At 48.8% G+C, this 15665-nt stretch overlaps 1 protein-coding gene across 3 annotated transcripts in view; it reads left to right on the forward strand.

Annotated features, from left to right (window-relative positions):
* The window catches only part of UBA3 (ubiquitin like modifier activating enzyme 3), a 48511-nt gene that overhangs the window by 5693 nt on the left and 27153 nt on the right, over positions 1-15665 (forward strand). For all 3 annotated transcript variants that reach the window (XM_040406594.1, XM_040406595.1, XM_040406596.1), the window contains 7 exons: positions 2047-2127; positions 4238-4320; positions 4881-4961; positions 5531-5574; positions 5662-5726; positions 8322-8477; positions 9354-9456. In XM_040406594.1, coding sequence (XP_040262528.1) covers positions 2047-2127; positions 4238-4320; positions 4881-4961; positions 5531-5574; positions 5662-5726; positions 8322-8477; positions 9354-9456 — 613 coding nt within the window. The remainder of the gene's footprint in view (positions 1-2046; positions 2128-4237; positions 4321-4880; positions 4962-5530; positions 5575-5661; positions 5727-8321; positions 8478-9353; positions 9457-15665) is intronic.

Here is a 15665-nt window from a genome sequence, read left to right on the forward strand (position 1 = left end):
GCTGTTTGAACAGGTCGATCTGCTGCTGCCCAGGAAGAATGATTGCGGTGTCCACACCTCAGATCATTTCACCCGATGACCATTTCGCTCGTTCATTGGGTGATCTGCGGCCCCTTTAGACGGGCTTGTCGGAACGTTCGTTCTCGATAATCGGGCCACGCAAATCCACCATTAGTCCCAAGTAAGGGCTTGATCACGCGACCGTATGGTTTTGCGGTCCGTTTTTTTTCACTGATCCGTTCCGTGTTTTGCATCTGTTCCATTTTCGTTCCGTATTTCCATAAAAACAGGAACTTTGTAATCATTGCAAACACCAAACACATGTGCAAAATGGGCAGGGCATAGCATTTCCGCAAAAAATGAATGACATACGGACATGTGTTCCGTATGAATTCCGTTTTTTTATACGGACCCATTGGCTTGAATGGAGCCACTGAACGTGATTTGCGGATATTAATAGAACCTGACTCAAAATGTTGCGGAACGGAAATACAGAAACGGAGTGCATTCCGTTTTTTTTGCAGACCATTTGAAATTATTGGTTCCGTATACGGAAAGCAAAAAACGTTTGTGTGAACGAGCCCTAAGAAGCAGTGGAAGAATGGGAGAGAGGGTGACTGCAACATCAGACTACACAGGGTTCTGTAGCCATGGAGACACAGGGTTGCATGGAAGCTGTGTGTATATATGTGTGTGTATATATATATATATATATATATATATATATATATATATATATATATATATATATAAAAAAAAATTGATTTTAAATCACTTTTTTTTGGTTTTGCTTCATATATAATAATTATTATATTTTTTTTAGAAATGTTTGCAATTGAGGGTATGCTCGAAAGTGTCTGTCTGTTATTCCCATAGCTATACAGTTATGCCTTATTTTCTCCTAATGAAAAACATATTTTTTTTTGTAGATGAGATGCAGGATCAGCACGGTATTAATATTTTTTTAAAGGTTATGTACACCTTCAGGGCAGTTGTTTTTTATTTAATTTTATTAATTTTGGGCTAAAAATTATTTTATTTTTTATTTTTTTTATTGGTCTTTATTAAACTTTTTCAACCATTTTCACATGAGCCATCAGCTGACGGGACTGAGAAGTGATACTTTGCAAACAGACTGACTTTTTTTTTTTATGGTGAAAAGGGTTTTTATTAAAATTCTGCACAGGAAAAACCAAACAAACCTATACTTGGCTGTATCAAAATGACATGGATCACATGTGCCCTTTAGAAAAAGAAGTACAATGGTGCAGAACAAACAGACTGAGTTTTAACCTCTATATCAAAAATGGCTGAAAATGTTTAATAAAGAACAATCGAAAAAATGATTTTAGCCCAAAATGAGTAGGGCTACTTTCACACTTGCGGCAGAGGATCCCGGCAGGCAGTTCCGTAGATCCGGCAATCCGGACGCAAACAGATGCATTTGTCAGACGGATCCAGATGCGGATCCGTCTGACAAATGCACTGCAATACCGGATCCGTCTTTACGGTTGTCATCTGGAAAAACAGATCCGGTATTTATCTTTTTCACATTTTTAAAGAATCCATTTTTCTGGAACACTTGGGGCCGGGTTCGGCATTAAAGCATTTCAATGGAAATTAATGCCGGATCCGGCATTCCGGCAAGTGTTCAGGATTTTTGGCCGGAGAGAAAACTGCAGCATGCTGCGGTATTTCCTCTGGCCAAAAAATGTAAGAGGGACTGAACTGATGCATCCTGAACTGATTGCTCTCCATTCAGAATGCATTAGGATAAAACTGATCAGTTTTTTTCCGGTATTGAGCTCCTGTGACGGAACTCGACACCGGAAAAGAAAAACGCCAGTGTGAAAGTATCCTAAAAATGCAATCATTTAGAAAATTACTCTGAAGAGGTCCATAGCCTTAAACTTAAAAATCTGACCCTTTTGTTACAGTTAATTTTTTTTGCCAGCTGGACAAGTAGAGGCCCTTTAATTGCCCCAGATATACTATATAACTTTCATACCTTTACGTGTTTGTACTAATCTGTTTCTCTCTTTCCAGTCTCTGCAGTTTCTCTTAGAAACCTGTAAACTACTGGTTGTTGGAGCTGGGGGATTGGGGTGTGAACTCCTCAAAAATCTGGTAATTTATTTTATATTCTGTACGTTTAAGTCTATGCGGTGCAAACTTACAGTGCTCCTAGCACACACGGACTTAGGGCTCATGCACACAAACTTATTTTTTGTCGTACCATCTTATTTGCGGCCCGTATGAATAACCATTCACTTCACTGGGGCCGCAAAAAACGGAAATGACTGTGTGCATTCTGTTTCCATATTTCCGTTCCACAATTTTTTTTGAACATGTCCTATTATTGTCGGCATTACGGACAAGGATAGGACTGTTCTATTAGGGGTCAGCAGTTCTGTTCAGCAAAATACGGAATGCACACAGCCGGTATCTGTGTTTATGGACCACAAAACATCAAACGGTCGTGTGCATGAGCCCTTATATATAGGAAGACCACAGATATGTAATCACTTAAAATTTGTGCAATCTTGGTGTAAAAATAGAATAGGCCATCAGTAGTGTAATCTTGAAAAACCCTGAAGGGGGTCCTCTGTCCTGGATCTTGAGTTGTGGCTTCTCATTCTGGAGGACCTGTCCTGTTCTGCATTACACAGGCAAGTGATTCATGGGAATGGACACAGTGTAATTCTCCTTTTCTCCTGTGATGGCGCTGCTGGCAAGTCGAACACTTTCTGTTAAAGGGGTTGTCCGAGTTATTTCTTCTTTATATGTTTCTTTATATCTAATCAAATGTAACAGCTTTACCATGCACTTACTGCATCTGTAGTTGCTCCTTTATCAGATTTCACTGAGGGTCACATGATCTATGATGTCAGCTTCTCTCTCTGCTCTGATAATGATTCGCAGAGCTCTCTCCCTGGATTCTTAACCCCTTCAGCAGCACAGACTCAGGGCTGAAGGCTTGACTGAGTAGCTGCAGGCAGTGAGGAGACAAATGCTGGGCACAGGAGCTGACAGAGGAGTTCTGCAGAGCATTGCAGGTAGGGGGAAGATCCTGTGTGTATCAGCAGTGTCATTGTACAGCTGGGACTTGTAGTCCTACACATACAACATGCTGCAGAGTCTCCCAGCAGGTAGACATGTCACTCAGGGCAGGACTTGTATTCACTCCGTTTGTAGAGCAGGGGGAGGGGCAGAGATTGTTGTTGTTGCAGGTAAACAAAGGGCCAGAAGGAAATTAGGAAAAATATATATTTCTTTTTACCTAAAACTTGCTTAGCTCAGTTATATATTGCTGCCCATCAGATTTACAGTGCTATATTATTATTATTATTTTTTTTTTTCATAACTCGGACAACCCATTTTAATGCTTCCCCACAGTTCACAGCTGATTGCTGGGGGTCCCATGGGGGGGGGGGGGGAGACTTTGTGATTAAGTTTATTTTCATTGGACCCTTTGTACGGGTAGGGATTGAATAAAATGGAGAAACCCCCCTTCCCCCCATGGTATAGAAAATGGTTTATACAAGTGGTGGAGTGACTACGCCAGGACTGCTGGGGTGGGTTGTTAGGGACATTGTCTAATTGTGTGAGCTTTATATAGGACTTATTACATTACTGTGACATTGGATATCTTAACTGAGGGCTGAGGCCCCTTTACAAGGGCCAACAGTTGGGGCAGTTATTGGCATGGAGTGTTCCAAGGAGAGGTGTAAAGGTGACGCTATCATCATTTCTGAGCAGGACATTGTGATGTCTAAACAGTGATCTGCAGCCCAAAAGCAATCATTCTGTATGTGGACGAGCACTCAGAATAGCGTTGTCTCCATAGAGTGGAGTTGATGTCTGCGTGTAGATGCAGCTCTCACTTCCTCTGACGAGCAGGCAGTGATCAGGAATGAACGGTTCTTTCCAGATCATTGCCTGCTAAGACGGCCCGTACAAGGTGAAGGCAGATATGACCATTTCATGTAAATAATGCCCCTCTTTTCTAATGATGACGCCAGCTAAGCATCCATTGATGGTTTCTGGAATAATTAGGGATGGAGATGAGTGCCCCAGTATTGATGGTAAATGCATCACTGGATCTATACCGCCTTCTGAGTAATGGGCTATTAGAGCCTTCTGGTCTCTGATCTGTAGAGTTGTTTAGTGGGAAAGATGAAAATGTACCAACAGGATTATGTGATATGTCAGTAACCGCTTTCTCTCCACCCGTCAGGCCCTGTCAGGGTTTCGGCAGATCCATGTCATCGATATGGACACCATAGACGTCTCTAATTTGAATAGACAGTTCTTGTTCCGGTAAGTGATGCCGGCCTTTTTTCTTTATTATTATTTTTTTTTGTATGAGGTCTAAAGGGGTCATCTCATTAGACAACACCTTTTTACTTCCATGTAGTATTACATGGACGAGCTGCATCTGCCAGTAGGGGGCTCTCTGCTTTAGTTTATTTGAGGGTGATTCGGGTCTCCACCAATCCTGAGAATAATTGAGACAAGTCGATTGCACTGCACTGTCTAATGGCCGCGACGGCCACTGTGCAGGGAAAAACAGCGCTGCGCCCCCGCCAATTTCTGGGTCGGTGGGATCCCAGAGGTTGTTCTTAAAGTGATGGCATATCCTAGCAATAGAAGATCACTTTATAAGATGGGAATAGTCCTTTAAGGAGAGGAGGTTCCTGGACACCATTGATACCCGTATACCAAAATAGTAGATTTTGGCACAGGATCTCTTTGAAACAACCCATTTAAACAGCATTTCCTCTTCGTAGAACAGCCTGCTGGGTGTTGGCACCATGTTCATTGCTATATCACTGCATCTATTCTGGTTCTAACAGATATTTTTTCATTCTACTTTTCAGACCTAAGGATGTTGGAAGACCCAAAGCCGAGGTTGCGGCTGAATTTATAAACAGCAGAATACCTGACTGTTGTGTCACACCGTATCCTTTGCTTAACACATTTTAGCCTTTTTGTCCCACCGCAGCACACAGGATAGGTGATGAGTATCTGACTGGTTGGAGACCAACTGCTGGGGCCCCCAGTGATCACGGGAACAAGGGTCCTTGAGTGAATGGAGCTATGGTCGTGCATATGCGCTGCCCCTCCACCCATCTCTATGGCACTACCGAAGTTTGCCAAGTGCTATACTTGCCCACTCTTTGGCAGTCCCATATAGTTGAATGGAGTGGCAATGTGTATCTGTAATTACAGAGATCTTTTCCAAAAGTGCTGCACTGTCTGGGTATTATTACCATTCTTATTAAGAATTAAGGGTGCACTTATATGTAGGGACGGATATGGGGTCCCTCATAGGGTCTTTATAGTATACATTATTTTAACTTTGTTCTTTTGCTGTGGCTATAGTAGATTGTTCTATTTGATATTTTGGGATGTGCTGCTTTTTGATATAGTCCTTCTGTTCTGTTGCATTCCACTCCGTACAGGCCCAATTTCTCACCAGAACCTTTTTGTGAATTAACATTTTTCCCTTAACAAATGGAAATTTCAGACATTATAAAAAGATTCAAGATTACGATGAATACTTCTACAGAGGTAGAGAGGATTACTTCACGTCGTTCTTTACGCACACATGTATATTCTGAGCGTGACTGTATGCTTCTGCTTTTCTTACCTTTTCAGAGTTCCATATTATAGTGTGCGGCCTGGACTCCATTATTGCCAGGCGCTGGTTAAATGGGATGCTGGTAAATATTCCCTTCTATCCACATTAAACAACAGTCCATACAGAGCACTAGTGAGACCTCACCTGGAGTATTGTGCGCAGTACTGGAGACCATATCTCCAGAAGGATATTGATACTTTGGAGAGAGTTCAGAGAAGAGCTACTAAACTGGTACATGGATTGCAGGATAAAACTTACCAGGAAAGGTTAGGCTACTTTCACACTGGCGTTTTGGTTTCCATTTGTGAGATCCGTTCAGGGATCTCACAAGCGGTCCAAAACGGATCCGTTTTGTACTTAATGCATTCTGAATGGAAAAGGATCCACTCAGAATGCATCAGTTTACATCAGTTTGGCTCCGTTCCGCCTCCATTCCGCTCTGCAGGCTGCTTGCAGCGTTTTGGTGTCCGTCTGACGAGACTGAGCCAAACGGATCATGACACAATGTAAGTCAATGGGGACGGATCCGTTTTCACTGACACAATATGGCACAATAGAAAACTGATCCGTCTCCCATTGACTTTCAATGGTGTTCAAGACGGATCTGTTTAGGCTATGTTAAAGATAATACAAACTGATCCGTTCTGAACGGATGCCTGCGGTTGTATTATCTAAACGGATGCGTTTGTGCAGATCCATGACGGATCTGCACCAAACGCAAGTGTGAAAGTAGCCTTAAAGGACCTTAACATGTATAGCTTGGAAGAAAGACGAGACAGAGGGGATATGATAGAAACTTTAAATACATGAAGGGAATCAACAAGGTAAAAGAGGAGAGAATATTTAAAAGAAGAAAAACTGCTACAAGAGGACATAGTTTTAAATTAGAGGGGCAAAGGTTTAAAAGTAATATCAGGAAGTATTACTTTACTGAGAGAGTAGTGGATGCATGGAATAGCCTTCCTGCAGAAGTGGTAGCTGCAAATACAGTGGAGGAGTTTAAGCATGCATGGGATAGGCATAAGGCCATCCTTCATATAAGATGGGGCCAGGGGCTATCCATAGTATTAATTCGCGGATCCACAATACACGGGCGCCGTTTCGTGGGCATTCCGCATCACGGATGCGGACCCATTCACTTGAATGGGTCTGCAAATCTGGAGATGTGGAATGGTGCAGAACACTCTGGAAGCACTATGTAGTGCTTCCGTGGGGTTTCGCCCTGTACTTACGTTCCGCAAAAAGATAGGACATGTTCTATCTCTTTTGCGGAACGGCCGGATCGCGGACCCATTAAAGGGAATGGGTCCGCGATCCGCTGCGGCTCCCGCGCGGTCGGTGTTCGTTCATTGCGGCCCGCAACACGGCCAGGGTGCGCACACGTTTGTGTGCAGGAGGCCTGAGAGAGGAGCTCAGTATTATATTACTGGGGGGGGGGGGGCCCACTGATCATTATTACAGAGTACCCCAGAATGCATGGAGCTGTGTGCAGAGGAAATCACAGTGATTTTATATTAGCATATGTGTTAGGCCCCATTCACACGACTGTATTTTTGCTCCCCATCCGATCCGCATTTTTTCCCCAGGTCAGATGCAAACCCATTCATTTCAATGGGGTCGCAAAAAAATGTGGAAAGCACACCGTGTGCTGTCTGCATCCGAGTGTCCGTTCTGCACTCCAGCAAAGAAGATAACAGTCCTATTTTCTGTTTTGCGGACAAGAATAGGCATGGTTACATTGGGTCCACAAAATAAAAATATGGATGCAGCACGGACTTCATTTGCAGACCGCAATATACATACGGTCGTGTGAATGCATCCTTATAGCACGCTTTGGGCATGGTGTTTCTCTGGTGTGGAAAACGCTTGTACTAAATGACACAAAATTGAAAACACCCTAAAAAGTGCTTGCTACGTATGACAAACACTGACATTTTAAATTAATCAGACTTGCAGAGATCCAGGGGGATGCCAGGCAGTATAGTTGTCGAGGCAGCTATTTGACGCCCAGCGAATATAATACACAGGTCCCATTTATTAAATTGGAACCTGTGCGCAAAACCCGCTGGGTGTCAAACAGCTGCCCTTATATACTATCTATCTCCTGTAGGAGGAACTAGCGAGAGTTTCCTTTCTGGAAGAGAGCTCATGTGCATATAATAATAAATGATCCTTTCCAGAGGTACTAAGTGGTTGAGACAAGTGATGTGGTATATGGCGAGACCCCTTAGAAGCAGCAGCTGCATTCCTTCAGCCCCCTGTTTGGCGCTTGAGAAGGGGGATTGTTTAGTGGATGCAAGTAAAGGGCTTATGCATTGTCAGGATATTGATGACCTATCCTCAGAATAGTTCGTCTACATTAGATCAGTTAGGGTTCTACTCCCAGCACCCCCGCCGATCAGCCGGGTTTAAGAGGCCACTCATACAAACCACCGATGGTCTGATGTTGATGACCTATCCTGAGGATCGGTCATCCATATTCAGACACCGCACAACCCCTTTAAACTGTGTGTCATAGTGGCAGGTTCTCTTGAAGTTTGAGAGACATTGGAGGAGATTTATTAAAACAAGGACAAAGTAACAAAAAAAAAGAAAAAGTAACACAGTTGCCCATGGTCTATTAAAGTATTTTTTTTGTATTTTACAGTCTTTTTATTACTTATTTTTCCCTTGGTAGATGTCTCTTCTGAACAGTGATGATGGAGTACTGCAGCAGAGTTCGGTAATTCCTCTAATAGACGGTGGTACAGAAGGTTTTAAAGGAAACGCCCGGGTTATCTTACCAGGAATGAGCGCCTGTGTGGAGTGTACTCTAGAACTGTACCCACCGCAGGTGAGGATGCAAGATTTAATTACATATTTTTTTTATGCTATCTGCACCCGGTGTTGTGAACCTGTGCTAATACAAGTACATGATGATAACAAACTCCATGTATTCACAGAGATATGACAGGAAAGAGAGTATTAATAAGAGACTTCCCACCAGTGGCCCCTTTTCCCTCTAATAGAGTAGGCATGTTAGCAACAAAGGGGGCATGGATATCTCACCCTAAATATTCATACTGCAGCCAAACTAAAGTATAACTAAAGTCCATTCTGCACCCTCATACATATCGCGCTATGCCTGTGTATACAACTAACAACTGCTGTGGGCCCCTTATTTTTGCTGATTGTGGGGGGTCCCAGGGGTCAGACCTTTAAAGATACATCTCCAATGTTATCAGCAGATTTGTACCTATGAAATTGGCTGACCTGTTGCATGTGCGCTGAGAAGAATTATGTTTTAATATATACAAATGAGTCTCTAGGAGCAACAGGGGTGTTACCGTTACACCTAGAGGCTCTGTTACACCTAGAGGCTCTGTTACACCTAGAGGCTCTGTTACACCTAGAGGCTCTGCTCTCTCTGCAACTCCTGCTCCCTCTGCACTTTGACAGGGCCAGGCAGTTGCAGAGAGAGCAGAGCCTCTAGGTGTAACGGTAACACCCCCGTTGCTCCTAGAGACTCATTTGTATATATTAAAACATTTTTCTCAGTAATGCGGGCACATATGAACATGGGACCAACACAGATGCCTTCAGCTGCCAAGCGCACATGTAACAGGTCAGACAGTGTCATAGGAACAAATCTGCTGACGCCCTGTAAAATCTCTTGTAAAACGTCACACATTTTCTGAACACGAGTCTTATGTGTTTTGTCTGTTTCCAGATTAATTTCCCCATGTGTACCATTGCGTCTATGCCCAGATTACCAGAGCACTGTATAGAGTATGTCCGGCTATTGCAGTGGCCAAAGGAACAGCCATTTGGAGGTATGAAATTTTTATATATATTAATTTTTTTGTATATTAATTTTTTTGTGAGTCAATGGCAATTGCCTGTTATGTTGAGAAAGCTGAAGAAAACGTACAGTGTAATTTGTGCTGTAGTACTGTATGTTCTGTATATGTTACGGATGCCTGCCGACAGGATAAGGCCTGGGCCACATGGAGACTTGCTTCTGGGTTCTGGATAATGATGGCCTATCCTCAGGATAGACCAGCAATATCAGATCAGTGGGGGTTAGCTGTTTGAAGGGACATCTGCACTTGTGGGAGCACGGTGGTCTCCTCATTGTTTACCATGATCCGTCTACCTGCACTCTTTCTTCTTAGTAGCGGCAGTGCAGAGTGTTGCATCTTCATCTTGTTCACTTGAATAGGAAGAAGCTGCAATACTCTGCACAAACACTAGGTAGTCTGACCCCTGTAAACAGTGAAGAGGCTGCAGCACGTATACAATCTTTACCACTTGTTGAAACGGCTGATTGGTGGGAGTGCTGGGTGTCGGACCACCACCAATATGTCCTGAATTTGGAAAACCCCCTTTAGCTGTCGAGTGACTGCTGCAGTTGCATACAACTCCATGTATTTCTTTGGGCTGTAGGTGTGATTTGGTATTTAAGAGATATTACTATGTTATTAAGGGATGGCATACCAGAGGACGGACCCCCATCGATCTTGAGAATAAAGGGGCTGCAGCACTAGTTGAGCACTGCGTCCCCTTCAGTGTTTTTTCCCTCTGTGCAGGGAACATAGCATGGCTCAAGCCAAGTGAATGAGCTCGTCTTCAGTACCATGGGAAGCGGCCGGGTCTTCTGGAGGGAAAAAACAGCCAAGGGGATTGAATGCGAAATCAATGCTGTGGCCCTTTCATTCTAAGGATTTTGGGTGTTTATACATTAATGGCATTTCTCGCCCATTTTCCTTGGGGGACACAGGAAACCATGGGTATAGCTCTGCTCCCTAGGAGGCGTGACACTAAGTGAAAGCTGTAAGCCCCTCCTCCATCAGCTATACCCTCAGCCTGGAGAGAGAGACTGCCAGTTTTTGCTTAGTGTCCAAGGAGGCAAGACACTCCCTGCTTAGGCAGGGTCGCTTTCCTATAATTTTTTATTTTTTGCGTTATTTGTTGTTTTTAATTCGGTTTTTTTCTCTACTTGCAGGGACAACAGAGGCGCACTAGACCCCTCTGTTTCTCCCGGGGTTGAGTTGCGCCAGTGCCGGTAATTCCGCACTGCCGCCTCCCCCACAGAAGACAAGGTGGACCAGGGCAGCCTCGCTCCCCTGCGTCCCGCCAGCTCAAGGGTCGCCCGCACGCCAAGTCCCTCCCCCGGCTTCCTGCCACTGCGGTGCCAGTAGCTGAAGGGGCGACCCTGCTGGATGGATTGAGGGTGAAGACAGCGGATGGTGAGAGTGGCTGCTCCAGCCTCCCCCCTTTCCCTCCCTCCCACCGCTGCTACGACTACGCTTGAAGGCTCACGAGCGTTTTCCATCCATCATCCTCCCCCCAACCCCCCCTCCCCCCCAGGGAGGTTTTTGGTGCCCCTTTCAGGGGCACATTTTCATTGGGGGCACCTTAATGGTGAGGGGGAACTTCAGTTAGACCGCCTCCCCGCATTCCCTACCATCCCAGCTGGGAGGTTCGGTGCCCCTTTTCAGGGACACATTTTCTCTTGGGGGCTCTTATGGGCATAACAGGGCCGGCAACTTACCGGGCATCCTTTGGGGGGACTTCGGTCTTCTCCAGCGGCAGGGCATCAGGGGGACGGCTGTGGGCAGGAGGCCGTCTGCCTCATCCAGGCGCGGCGGGGGCCGCGTACTTGGCGCGAACGGCGCCATTTTAGCTTGGCCGGCACTTCATCTTTTTTGGGGGTTAAATCATTTTGCCGCGCGCGCGGCTCTGCCTTCTCCTTCAGCGCGGCGGGGGGGCGGAGCTTCCCCACATGCGCTCCGCTGCTTCCTGCTTCGTCGGGCAGCACATCTCTAGTGCTGCGTGGAATCCTCTGCTGCCGTCTGATCCTGAAGCTCTTCATCTTTCCTCAGGAGTCACCCTCCGTGCCTGCTGCCACTCCTCCACAGCCTCCTTCAGTCTGCTGCCCTTACTACTGCCGCTTGCGCTGTCCGCGGGTCTGGTAGGACTGTTAACCCCCTCCGTGCCACCAGTGCTGCTGCCTGGGTGTAATCCCTGTTCCGTTTTTTCTCTGGGGTCTCCCCCTTTAAGTGCAACTTTTTTTTTTTCTTTTTTTTTTTTCACCATGTCAGACCCTTCTGCAGCCGCCAAGCCTTGGTACCATGCCTGTACCGCTTGTAGGGAACCCTTTCCCCGGGGGCAGTCTGATCCACACTGTCCTGCATGCCGGGCTCCACCGCAGCCTCATTCGCCTGCTGTGTCGCTCCCTGCTTCCTCTGACCCGCCTGACTGGGCTAGATCCCTGTCCCAGGCCGTGGAAAGCCTCACCCATGTCGTGGGCCGCCTAATAGACAGGCCGCCTACCCCGCAGGATGCCACTCTTACTGTCGCACCCTCCGGGTCCACCGCTTCTGCCGCTGCGGCGGGTTCACCCTCTCTTAGTGACCCTTCCCGAGCTAGGCACTCTCAGAAGCGTTTTAGAGTAGAGCGCGCCTCCTCCTCGGATGCCTCTCTCTCTCCGCCACGCGTGCGCACTCAGACGGGCCTCTCCTCTCCAAAGGATTCGCCCTCTGAAGGTGAATTGGCGGCTTCGGATTTGGAAATGGACTCGGCCCTGCCGTCCAAGCTAGCCTCAGCGATGGGTCAACTCATCTCTGATATTCGTGACACCTTTAAAGTGCAAGATGACCCCCCTAGCTCTGACGCAGCTAGCGTCTCCTTTATCAGACCCAAGCAGGCCTCCAAAGTCTTTCCGATCCACTCTGATTTCTCTTCCGTGGTGTCTAAGGCTTGGGCTCGCCCGGACGCCCGTTTTGTCAATCCCAAGAAGCTGGATATTTGCTATCCTTTTCCAGCCGATGTCGTGGCCACCTGGTCGTTCCCACCCAAGGTGGACCCCCCTGTGGCCCGTCTGTCAAAGACCACGGCCATTCCTGTTCCCGACGGGTCCTCTCTTCAGTCAGCGGAGGACCGTCGTATGGAGACCCTTTCCAAGGGCATTTTTGCTGCCTCCGGTTCTGCCCTCAGACCGTTTTTTGCCTCTGCCTGGGCGGGTAAAGCAATCTCTGCTTGGGGTATGCAGCTGGAGCAGGAGTTGGACTCGGACGTCCCCATCCAGGACCTACGTTCCTTGGCCCAGCTTATTGTTCGGGCTGGGAATTTTGTTTGTGAGGCCTCCCTTGATGCGGGAGCCCTTATAGCACGCTCCTCCGCCCTGGTCGTTTCCGTCAGGAGGGAACTCTGGCTGAAGGTTTGGAAAGCGGACGCTGCCTCCAAACGTTCCTTGGCGGGGCTACCTTTTGCGGGTTCCCGCCTTTTCGGGGCCCGCCTAGACGAGCTTATTTCGGAAGCCACGGGTGGTAAAAGCACCCATCTTCCTCAACCCCAAGCCAGGGGCGCCCCTCGCGGACGCCCTGGTGCGTCTCGTTTTCGGTCCTCCCGCAGGACCTCTGGGGCTCGCCCCGCAGCTGCCGCTTCGGCCCCTCCCCAGGATAAGCGTAGGAAGCCGTTTTTTCGGGCACAGCCCTCCTGGCGCAGGCCGCAGGCTGCCCGCACACCCGCAGCAAAGCAGTCCTCTGCCTGAAGGTGCGCCCCCACCCACCCGGGTGGGGGGCCGGCTCCTCCTTTTCAGGGACGTCTGGATGGCTCACGTCTCCGACGCCTGGGCTCTCGAAATTGTGTCTTCCGGATACAAAATCGAATTCGCGTCCTTCCCTCCAGATCGGTTCTTTCGCTCCCGCCCTCCGCGGGACCCGAAAAGCGCGGCCGCGTTCTCCGCGGCTGTTCAAGCCTTACTGGACAGGGGGGTGATTACCCCCGTTCCTCTAGAGGAAAGGTTCCAAGGGTTCTATTCGAACCTCTTTGTAGTTCCCAAGAAGGGAGGTTCGGTGCGGCCCATTTTGGACCTCAAAAGGCTCAACCGTTTTCTCCTCCTTCGACGGTTTCGGATGGAGTCCCTCCGTTCCGCGGTGGCTTCCCTGGAGCGGGGAGATTTCATGTCTTCCATCGATCTACAGGATGCCTACCTCCATGTTCCGGTAGCCCGGTGTCACCATCGCTTCCTCCGATTCGCCGTGGGGGACCTTCACTTCCAATTTGTCGCCCTTCCCTTTGGGCTGGCGACAGCCCCCCGGGTGTTCACCAAGGTCCTGGCCCCGGTTTTGGCCTTACTCCGCTCCAGGGGTGTTTTTCTGCTGCCGTACTTGGACGATATCTTCATCAAGGCTCCGTCCCTTTCTCAAGCGGCTGCCAGCGTGGATCTCACTCTAGAGACCCTGGCGAGGTTCGGTTGGGTCATCAACTTCCCCAAGTCCTCCCTTCCCCCCTCCAGACAACTGGTCTTCCTGGGAATGCTTTTAGACACGGGAGCGGCGGAGGTACGTCTTCCCTCGGAAAAACGTCTGACCCTCCGTCGGGCGATTCGGGGTCTCCTTCTCCACCGTCGACCGTCCTTCCGCTTCTGCATGCGGGTCTTGGGGCAGATGGTTGCCTGCTTCGAGGCGATCCCATTTGCGCAGTTTCACTCCCGCCCTCTCCAACGGGCGATCCTCTCCTCCTGGGACAAATCGCCGGAGTCTGGACCATCTCTTCCGTCTATCGCCTCCGGTGCGGTCATCCCTCCGCTGGTGGTTACAGGCCCCTCTTCTGGGCAAGTCCTTTCTGCCGCTCAACTGGCTGGTGGTTACAACCGATGCCAGTCTCTTAGGCTGGGGAGGCGTGTTTCCTCCCCGATCCGTCCAGGGCATTTGGTCTCCATCGGAGTCCAAACTCTCGATCAATGTCCTGGAGCTGAGAGCGGCCCTTCTGTCTCTGCGACACTGGACTCATCTGCTGCGGGGTCATCCAGTTCGTGTGCAATCGGACAACGCCACGGCCGTGGCGTACATAAACCACCAGGGGGGCACTCGCAGTGCAGCAGCGATGCGGGAGGTCACCAGCATTCTCCTTTGAGGCGGAAGCCCACGTCCCGGCTCTATCTGCAATTTTTATTCCAGGGGTGGACAATTGGGCGGCGGACTTCCTCAGTCGCACCACCGTCGACCCCGGCGAGTGGTCTCTTCACCCGGAGGTGTTCGAGGCCATTTGCCTTCGTTGGGGCATGCCGGACGTGGACCTCATGGCCTCCAAGTTCAATCACAAGGTCCGCACCTATCTGTCCAGGGCCAGGGATCCGGGAGCTTGCGGAGCCGACGCCCTCGTTCTTCCTTGGCGAGGCTTCGCGCGTCCATACATATTCCCCCCCATCCCACTCCTGCCCAAGGTCCTTCGGAAGATCGCGGCGGAAGGCGTCTCGGTGATTCTGGTCGCTCCGGACTGGCCCCGCCGGTCTTGGTACGCCGACCTCATGCTGCTCCTGGCGGACGCGCCCTGGCCGCTGCCCGCCAGGGAAGATCTTCTCTCTCTCAGGGACCGATCTTCCACCCGCGTTTAAGGTCCCTACGTTTGACGGCGTGGCTGTTGAGACCACCGTCCTGACGCGTAGGGGTTTTTCTGCGGACGTCGTCCGCACCATGATCCGCGCTCGTAAGCCGTCCTCTTCTAGGATCTATTATAGGACCTGGAGGACCTATTTGGGGTTCTGTGCCGATCTGGGGATTCCTCCGCTCCGCTTTTCTCTCCCCACCGTTTTGTCTTTCCTTCAGAGTGGCCTTGCCCAAGGTCTGGGTCTTAGTTCTTTGAAGGGTCAGGTGTCTGCACTGTCCATTTTGTTTCAGCGCCCACTGGCCCCCCTTGGTCCTGTCAAGACTTTCCTTCAGGGCGTGGCTCACGCGGTTCCTCCGTACCGCCCTCCGGTACCGCCCTGGGACCTGAACCTGGTTCTCTCAGCGCTCCAGGCTTCTCCTTTCGAGCCTCTGCGGACTGTTTCCTTGCGGCTTCTGTCCTGCAAGGTTATTTTCCTTGTAGCCGTCACCTCTCTTCGGAGGGTGTCCGAATTGGCTGCACTCTCCTGTCTGGAACCTTTCCTAGTGTTCCACCAGGACAAGGTGGTTCTTCGTCCGGTCCCTTCCTTCCTAAGGTGGTCTCCACCTTTCATCTGAACGAGGACATCGTTCTCCCCTCCTTGTGTCCT

The sequence above is a fragment of the Bufo bufo genome, chromosome 9 (genome assembly GCF_905171765.1).
Source record: "Bufo bufo chromosome 9, aBufBuf1.1, whole genome shotgun sequence".
NCBI classification, from domain to species: domain Eukaryota; kingdom Metazoa; phylum Chordata; class Amphibia; order Anura; family Bufonidae; genus Bufo; species Bufo bufo.